The following is a 10,563-nucleotide window of genomic DNA, read 5'->3' on the forward strand; positions in this document are numbered from 1 at the left end:
TTCCTGTTCCATATATATCTTGTTTAGTTTGCTTTATTCAGAATATAACTAGAAAATGCCCTACGAAATTTCTGGCTAAGGATAAACAGCTAAAGAAATTTTAATTTTTCATCTTGAAGTCAGATTTCAATGCTAATACTAATATATTTAATAAATCTTATATATCCCATATTCTATATAGCCATTTAGTGTTTGATTTCAAAGGAATGTTATTTCCTTATAAATGTAATAACATTTTCTCTCATAAGCTATATTGCCATACTTAGGATGTAGTTTATAATTCTATTCTACATCCCAAAAGATTTGACCCCAAGGTAGAGTTTCAAAGTTCCATTTTAAGTCAATAGACGTTCTAAGAACTATAATAAAAAGGCAGATTAAGGTTAATGAAACCTAATTTTATAAATCAAATGTATACCTATATATGTATGTATATGAAATTTCCCTAAGATTTCTTGCCCTTACCTTCAACATTTTACTGTAATTTGTTAAAATTTATGCAACACTGTTTAAAGAAACTGGATTTTATATGATTTGGAGGCTCACTCCCAAATGAATTCAAATAGTTTTGCTGTAGTGATCATTAAAAAACACAACTAAATTCCTTAAGATTTACCATGTTATGTGATTTATAAGAGTAATAGATGCGATCAGAACAGCTGTAATAAAATGAAGATACAAATGTAGTTACTTTGATCATTGAGGAGAACAAATATATCATGTCTAATCTCAGAATCAAAATAGTTTCCCATTGAGATACAACTGGTATCCTTCCATTTTGTGACTCATAAGTGGTAGCTTTCAATAAACATTCAAGTATAGGTCTAAAGGACCTTTATATTTCTAATGTGCTGGCCAGAGAAATACAAGAAAATCTAAATTATATCTTGACATTTGACCATTAAGTCAGCTTTGCTGCTGCTTCATAAGTCCTTTGAACATTTATCTAAAAATTGTTTTTGCCTTGTTCCTTGGACCAAGTTTCAGTCAGAAATGTCGGGATGAGTATATGGTACACAAAGTATATGCCCCTATTTCTCTCTAATTCCTCTTTGATAATTTGGGTTCTGGTCCCTTGAAGATCAGGGCTCCAAAGTCCTACCATTGTGCACTACGGCTCTGGCCAGTCCTCCCTGACATAGCTCACGCATTTTTCCTGGACTGTTGGTTCCTCTGCCAAGCTACCCTGATGGTATGCTGTCCATCCACGGCTTGCTCTTGGAGAAGCTGTTTCTTGGATATCTTGACAGATATCTTCACTAGGATTACATATGGTTTGTGTCATGAGGTCTATGTAATCTCTGAGACTGGTTGCTTTGCTGGAGCTATTCTTTTGCTTGAATTAAACTGTAGGACTGACAAAATGTTCAGTTTCCTCCAAACTGTGCTTAGCTGTGTTCTGTTAGTTCTTAGCTTGAGAATGGAATAGGGAGTAAAAACAATATTTATCTTTTATTATAAATCTAGTAAATTATGTCTTTTCTGACCTGCTAATTAACAAAATGGACCTGAGATTTAATGTTTAAAATGCAAATTTATCAAGAGTAAGATAACATTATGTGACCAAGGATTACTTCTGCTCCTGCCTTTTACATGCCCTGGTAATGTTACACCATTTTCAGTCCTCAAACATTAAGATTATGGTAAGCACACTAAAGAATGTTAGCTTCCACTAGTTATGTGAAATTATCTGGTCATTAGTTGCTTATATAAATTGTTTAATTCTATCCAACTCATAGAAACTGCTTATGGGATTTAGGAACCCTGAGGTAGAGGTTTATACTGTGTTTTATTGGTGTCAAAGTTTTTAAATACAATGTTGTACTTATCTGAAAGGTAAATTTAAAATTCTCCCAAAGTAGTTAAAATGCATATAATTTTAACATATATTAAAACAATATCTTATGTAAATTAACTTCACAATAAGTAATATTTTGAAGTGATAGTCATCTTTACATAATAAATTCTCTAGTCATAAAATACCAAAAGTCACCCAAAGACATCCACTTCCCTAATCCCTATGCAAAAACTGAAGTTAAAATACCATATGGGTATATGAAACCCTTCATTCTTCCCTGGTGCTAGAAGGGAAAAATTTAATACTGAATAATAATTGCCATTTTTAAACAATTCAGTCAATTACTTTTTGACCCTTAGCAAAATGAAATTTCTAAGGCTCAGTGATAGTGCAAACGAAGATGTACTTTCTAACAAAGTGTCTTCTTTAGATATAAAGCAGAAGCAGTAAGCTGCAATACTGTCAGCTAAAAATTTTTTGACACTCTTTGCCTAAATTGTAGGGATTCATACCACAAATGTCAGATACCATCTGTATAGTTCTATAAAAATCCTTTAAAACCCTATAGGAACCCACAAATTTCCACAATTGGCACGGTGGGGATACAGCACTTTTTAGCTGAAGGCACTGTATCTATGGGAGGATCTTTTTATTAGGAGGAACTAGAATGAGTTGTAAGTGCCACATATGGGGACTAGAATAATGTAAAAAAGAACAGCAGTTACTGAGCCATACTTGTAACACTTAAAAAAAAAAAAGAGATGATAAAGAGCTGGCATAGTCATAAGTTCTGTACAATCACTTTGGAAAGAGATCTCAAAGCTAACTAGCAAAGTTAATAAAAAAAAAAAAAAGTTTAGAGATCAAATAAAAAATAGAATTAAAACAGAATGAAAATTATAAGGCCCAGAAATGTTAGGAAAAAAATTAAAGATGACTGAAAAATTACGAATTAAAACATCTGTGAAAACATATGTAAAGGAAAAAATGCTTTTATGTTTAGAGTTTCTTACTGCATCTTTATGATTCAAAACATCAGCAAAACTAGTACAGACTTAACAGGTATGAAAACAATGAGTATTTCACTTGTTCAAGTCACTTTCAATAGCTTTCCTCTGATATACAGAGCCACTCCAAATTTCAAATGCTTTTGTTCACAGAGAGATCTAAGATCTGTAGGGATTTTATATAAAATATCACCAACCAAAGGTGTAGGATCTGCAAACTCTACATGTACTTACAAATAGTAATTTAAATTTTAAGGCAGCCACAGATAATAGAAGGAAGAAAGGTAATATTATATACTTGAACTTTTTCGTTATGTTTCAAGACAATTCACAACTTATATTAGATTTTCAACACTCTTCTACATAACTGGCATCTAGCAGCATCCCTTTTAGCTGTCTTTGGTTGCAAAGTATTATTGCTAGGAGAGGCTGGAGTTTATCATTGGAGTTTACAAAAAACTGAGGTTCTCAAGAAGCAGAGGATGTTGTAAAGATGACTGACTGGGACATGTAATGCATAGAAAGTTCTGGGGTATGCAGAATGTGCATTCAACATGTTAATAAAATGACTGATGTGGTCTCCATTGCAGTCCTGGAATAATACTACACTACTCCTTTTGTGTGAATGCCATGGCCTTTGATTCCCTTACCCTGAGTGAGGTTCTGGCTTCGAAGAACACAACAAAATTATTTTCTAGTCTTATAAGAGCCATATTAACATTCTATACAGAAATCTATACAGAAGATCATTAACTTGCAACCTCAAATATTTGCTTTCATAAGAGGGAGACAATCATAATCACCTGCAACTAATGTAGACTATTAACAGATAGAACTTTGAATTGGCATGGAGGCTAAGAGGATTCAGGAATGACACATAAGAAATGAAACTCAACAGTAGGAGACTCTAATAATCAGAAAGTGGAACTGCATGACAATGGAAGGCTTTATGCATAGAGCCCGCCACACAAAACCAGCTCAGAAGGTACATTCATTTTGATCTCTAGAAACAAAATTTGAAAACATAAAAATGGGAACTTCATTTAACATTTTTACAAGAGAAAGAAAAGGCAAATCTGAGCCAACTTATTGAGAGTGAGGAGAAACAATTGCTTAATAAAAAAGAAACAACTGACTTGAACTAAGTGTGGAGGGTACATCATTAAATTTCTCTTGGCTTCCAGTTTGGAAGGACACAGGAAATGGATTGATTCTATCAGTGTGAGTTCACCTTCCAGGTCTACTCCAAATGTTTTCTTCTCTTTTCATTCATTTAAGTCTAACACAAGGGAGAAGAAAGTAAGTTCAAATTATTTCTGCCTGAACACAGCATCAATCTTAACTCTTCATGTAGTTTTTATGAGAGGCAAACACTGATAGAAAATAGGAAAAAGTGAAAGTGTTAGTCCCTCAGTTGTGTCTGACTTTGTGACCCTATGGACTGTAGCCCACCAGGTTCCTCTATCCATGGATTTCTCCAGGCAATAATAACGGAGTGGGTAGCCATTCCTTTCTCCAGGGGATCATCCCAACCCAGGGATCGACTGTGGGTCTCCTGCACTGTAGGCAGATTCTTTACTATCTGAGCCACCAGGGAAGCCAATAATCTATAAATAAACTCCGGAAAGTCAGGTAATCAGGGAATACTGGCACGGAGGTGCAGAAGGAAAGATATTATAAATTGTAAAGATACTCATATTCTTATTGGAAGTGTCTTTACATTTGTTTAGACCACGATGGCTCTAGAACTCTTACAATAGCAGTAGAAAATACATTTTAGAACTCTGCTTGATCGAAAAGAGTGAAAAAACAAGTTTCAACAAATTATTAGGTAAAATCTGTAATATTCCACCTGGCTTTAACCTGTCCTACTTTCTGCTAAAATTCTCTTGAACATTCATCTGATTAATACTGTATTAATCTCAATAACTTTTGTTTTCTTTTTTATTTCACCCTCCATAAGATAATATTTAACAAGGGCTAGGAGAATAATCACAAATGCAGTGAAGACCTGCCCCTTTCTAGTCCCCTAACTTTGGACGGTTATAAAATACATATTAACTAAATAAATAACATTTTAAAAAAGTCATAAATGTACTGTCAATATTTTGAAAAAAAATCTCTTAACTAATATTCTATTTAATTACCTCTTCTGAAATTTCTTCTTCTCTATTCCTCTTCAAAGTTTTAAGAGAATCATGGATTCTACTTTTGGAGGGATTACTTCTTGAAATCAAACCATTTTAAATTACTGTCCCCTCCCATTTGATTCTTTATCATCAGTATCACATGGTTATTGAGTGCTTGCTTTGCATGGTATAATGTCTTAGGGGTTTCATATATTATAATATATCCAAAACATAGTCTCTGTCCTTAAGGGATCTTCCATTAAGCGAGAGATAACTACAAAATGAGCATGCATGTGTGCAAGAACACAGGAGCATTTGCACAAATCACACACACACACACACTATGCTAGTTACAAATAATGGTACACATAACAAGTTCTTTAGAAATACGGGGATGAGTGCAGGTCCTGGAGGCGAGGGTGAGGCCCTTAGAAGGTGGAATCTAGAAAAGAGGAGAATGAAAAGCAGAAAAAGTGGAGAAGAAAGGCAAAGAGTTAAGGCGAAATAAATGTACTAGTTTGGCAAAAGCCTTCATTCAGGACAGTCTAAGGGTAAAAGCCACAGCTCCAGGACGTGCTAAACATGGAGTTTCAAAATGAAGAACATGGATGATAATTTGGCCCCCTTTTCTCTAAAAGTAATTTATGAGAAGCACTAAACCATAACTACTCTTCTTTTGTAAAGCTTCAAAACATCTTTTCTGTCAACCTCGAGAATACCTCTATATTTTACTATTCTGGAGTTGAATAGAGACTAAGTGAAGAAACAGTTTGTTTCGCTGTTTCCTAAATCTAAGGACATTTACATCTTGGATTCAGCAAGTAAGATATTGATTATTTTCTTAATAAAAATGTTTCAATGATCAATATTTTAGGTATTATTTTATACTATAGGTATATCCAGATGAGCTAAAGCACCCTTTGACAGCACACTATTGAATGTTATAATTTCTGTATCGAAATATGTAAAGACATTCTCAAATAGTAACTAGGAAGATACACATTTACAAATATACACATCCTAGATTTGATAAGGTAAAGGTAAACAGATGCTGTGACTCCTTCCAAACAAAAACCCCACAAGACTAATTAAGAGAAGCAAGTGGCTCCCTGTAATATGAATGTGCAAAATTAAAGCGTGATAAACTGATATTTACATAAATATTAAACCATTATTTGATACATTGTCCATGATCTTCTCAGATATGTCATGGGTGGTTCAATGAATGACTTTTTCTTCAAATGGAGAAAGTATTCAGAGGCTAAATTCCAACACTTTAAAATGACACACACATACACCAGTCTTTATCTGTTTGACCACTGCCTCTAGAAAGTGAGAAATGATTTTGTGATAAACGGTCTTGTTTTTAAACAAGCATTTCTACACAAATCTTTAGAGTTGAAGCAGGAAAAAACAAACAAACAAACAAACTTACAGGTGCTATTAGATTGAGATTAACCAAAGTGTCTCTATCCAATTCTTCAGTTCTCTCACGCTGCAGCTATCTGTTTAATTTTACCTTAAATTTTTCTAAGGCCCTTTCCCCTCCTCTATTCATTTTGGTTAAGCTGAGCTCATCACCTTTTCGCCCTTGAGCCTGTTCTCTAGTGCCCTGTCTTGGTGGGCTTCTAAAGTTGCTGTGAAAGTGAAAGGCACTAAGCTGTGTCTGACTCTTTGCGACCCCTTGGACTGTACCATGGATTTCTCCAAGCCAGAATATTGGAGTGGGTAGGAGTTCCCTTCTCCAGAGGAGATAGAACTGGGGTTCCCTGAATTGCAGGTGGATTCTTCACCAGCTGAGCTACCAGGGAAGCCCTTAAAGTTGCTATGATTTTTCCTAATTTTCCTCTTTGTCCCCAGAATTCAATCAGATGTCTTGTCATGGATTCCTTGCCCTCCATGGGCTGTCTTGCACTTAAGTCACATACTGCATCCTGCAAGGACTCATCTTCAGCTTTGAATCTCTCCCAACTCCAGAATGTCCTACCTCACATTAGTTTTATTCAGGCACGGTTCACTCAGTACACCTTCATATTACTCATTCTAAAGCACATCTCTGATTATGTGAAATTCAAGCCCATAACATTAACAGGCTCCATACTGACTAAAACAAACATCATAGCTTGATCTTTAAAGCACTCAACAATCTGGTCTCCTTTCATATATTCTAAATTCTATTTCCCTTTTAACATTCCAAATTCCCGTCAGACCTCGTATTCACTGTTCTCCAGACATATGTCATATGCTCTTGCTCTGGGTTGATATTTTTCTATTTGAATTGTTCATTGCCTCCAACCTTAGATTACATCTTATCTCAAACATCTCTTATCTCACTGACTCTGAGGAAGGTGCTCCCTACCATAAACTCCTGTCTTACATTCTTTCACTTTTCCTGGATCTGCTTACTTCATGAATTATAAGAGGAGGTGTAAGCAAAAGAAAAGGGACTATCAAGGAAAGTAACCACACAGTTATGGAGTGCCTATAAAAAATGTATCAAAATGCAAAATATTTTTATACTGTTTATGATCTTCTTTGTAGCAATAATGAAGTATTACAGGAAATAATATAAATCAGTAACTCTGAACACAGCACTATGAGGGACACAAGGAACAATTTATTATGTTCCAGGCACTCATTTCATTTTCAAGAATCCAGTGAGGTTCATACTATTACGACTTACCTCACTTTCAGCTGAGAAAGCTGAGGAAAGAAATAAATCTTAGCTATGAAGTGTTAACTCTGGGATTGGAACCCCCACAATCTACCACCGGAGCTCAAACACTAGGCTTCTCTGCCTCTTGCTAACAATTGCATCTGCATAATTTACCTCGCCTTCCCCTCACCAATAACAACAAGGACCATACCATGATTTCATTTCAGGACATCTGACTGTGCCATTGAAATGTAAACAAACAAACAGACAGACAAAAAACCTTTCACTTCTGTCTAGCTTTAAAAGAACTTTGAAGTGCATTCAGTTATATGCAGCCAAATTTTGATGAGAGAATTAGATAAAACTTTTTCTTTGTCTTATGATATACATTAAATTCCTTAACATTCTTTATTTCCAAACATCTTAAAATTCTATAAAGATGAAGATATAGAATACTGAAGTGACATTCCATCAATAATATTTGACATCGAATATACAAAATGTTAATGGCAGCAGCAGAAACAGATTCAAAGAGAATGTTAACCAATATTCTGCAAGATAACTAAACACATGATTACAATTTATACAATTTAGGAAAAGACAAAATTTAGTCTTCCTCCAATTTTTGTCTTTTCTGAATCTATTTCCAGTAAGCCAAGGGAAGCTTTCCTTTTATTCTGTATGGAAAAGACACACAAATATTTCTCACATGCATTAATTCATATAAGCATAAAATGTACAATAAATGTGGCAGTACATCGGACATTAAATACTCAATTTTTATATCCTGTTTTATCACACTATTTTTTCTGAGATATTTTATAATTAAAGTGTAACTTAATAAAATGAAAAAGTCAAAAACAGCAATTGACAAACAAAAACTACTACTTACCTATCAATGCTGTGATTTAGCCCAATTATTATTTCAGATTCTAAAATACAGTGTTTAATAAACTATTTTATTGAGTCAGTAATTTTTAAAATTTTAATATTCTTATCACCGGACACAAGTTTTAAAAACCACCTCCCTACATACTCTCTACATATAATTCACAACAACCCCTATAGATCACATAGGAGCTCAAGGAGTTGCATCAATAGCTTAAACACTGTCATTACAAATACATTTCATTTGTCTGAAGTAGGTATTTTTTAAAGAGGGGAAAACATGATCTAACTCTTGTTTGCTCTTTAAAGTTTTATTGTTTTAGCATTTTATACAGGGAGTGAGCATTAGCATACTCAGGAGAATGGCTGAAAGGAAAAGGTCTCAAGCTACCCACTGCATGGCTGAGAGGATAAAGCACGGATATAAAAACTTTTGTCAGACTGCACACTTTCCTCATGTTAAGAGTACTGCTACTCTCAAGAGCATATATTCATGTTCTTTCTACTTCGAGTTTTATTACTTCTTTTGTATTATTTAATACATCTAAAGACACTTCCAAAAGACAAATTTTTCCATTTTGAAAAAGTAATGGTTTGGAACCTGATAAAATACATTAATGTTCACCGTGTGTTTTTCACAAAGGTGATAGAGTAAAAGTGCTATAAAGCAATTAGGCATACAATCTTAAAGACATTAATATGTCAAATAAAATGAGATGTCTAAAAAGTCAACAAAAATAATATCCTGTGAAAGGTCAAATGGAAATAGGCCCCAAGAAAGACCGTATTTCTCTTTCAGGCCTCTGACTAGATATTTAGTGAAAAAATACAGGAAGAGAATATAAGAATGAGAGAAAGTACTGTTCTTACCTCAATAACTTGAAAATAGAAGTACATGATGTTTAACTCTCAGAAGTATGGACATTAAGTTACAATACATCTTAACTGAATGAATTGTTCAGGATTCAGATTCTAATTTTTCCTCCTGAACTCTAAGTTTTAACAGGGTCCATATTTTTTAGTAAACAAGAAACTGATATGCTTGGCTTATTGAATAAGGCCAGGCATTTTTTCAAGTGTCATACACATTTCTGAAATCCACAATACATCAATTTTTAATACATCTACTCTCTCAGCTCCATTAAAAAGATGGTAGGGGAAAGATTTTAGAGTAATTAATGATATAGTTAGCTGCTAAATATTAATAGGAATCGTAGTCTTGCATAAAATATAACATATAAACCTTGCCAATACAGACGCACCAGTAATTAAAGTTGAATATGTAATTATACTGATTTATAAGACAGGCAAAAAGTTACACTTTACTAGCTTCTATGTAAACTGTGGCTAACAGTTAAACTTTGCATTTTACGGTTTATAAAAACGGGCAATATCTTGACTACAGTTCATAAATGGTTTAGAGACCTGTAATAGTAGTAAAAATTATGACAACTTATTCCATCATGAATATTCTTATTGCCCCATACAAACCAAACTGTGATAATGATCCATAGATGAAGACTCATCTTAGACACGTCTATACACCCAAGAGAATGTTAGGAGCAGGAAGAATTTGTAGAGGACTGCCAGTACAATCGTTACAGGACATTGGAGAGAATCTAAAAGCTGTATTAAAACCAATTCTGATACACTTTTTTATATCATGATCCTGGTGAAGTTTAACTCCATTTAAATTTGTATTTTTTACTTACACACCATTCAAAACTTCAGAAGACTACTAAATTTTAGAAGCATGGGCGTATAGGTTCTTCCCCTTATGGAGTCTGTTAGCCCCACTTACATGTGTGGCTGAGGCGAGCAGCCTGGGCTGCTGTTCCCATTGCTGTCGATATGATCCAGGGAACCATTGAGGTCTTCGTGGACAGCCTGCAGCAGGCCGCTGGAGGCGTTATTGATCAGCCCGGGGTTACTTAGCAAAGGTAAACTGCTCTCTGCCAAGGCAGCCTAGTGAAATGAAGAGGGTGTAAAACAACTTTGGAAATGCCCTTTCAAATAATTTTAAAAACATCTATCTTCTAATGGTTTTCAATTCCGATACAGGTATTTCAGAGGCATTTCAATAAA

At 34.4% G+C, this 10,563-nt stretch overlaps 1 protein-coding gene across 3 annotated transcripts in view; it reads right to left on the reverse strand.

Annotated features, from left to right (window-relative positions):
• Window positions 1-10,563, reverse strand: part of FOXP2 (forkhead box P2) — a 628,727-nt gene that overhangs the window by 26,927 nt on the left and 591,237 nt on the right. For all 3 annotated transcript variants that reach the window (XM_043463145.1, XM_043463144.1, XM_043463146.1), the window contains one exon: window positions 10,280-10,443. In XM_043463145.1, coding sequence (XP_043319080.1) covers window positions 10,280-10,443 — 164 coding nt within the window. The remainder of the gene's footprint in view (window positions 1-10,279; window positions 10,444-10,563) is intronic.

The sequence above is a fragment of the Cervus canadensis genome, chromosome 3 (genome assembly GCF_019320065.1).
Source record: "Cervus canadensis isolate Bull #8, Minnesota chromosome 3, ASM1932006v1, whole genome shotgun sequence".
NCBI lineage: Eukaryota > Metazoa > Chordata > Mammalia > Artiodactyla > Cervidae > Cervus > Cervus canadensis.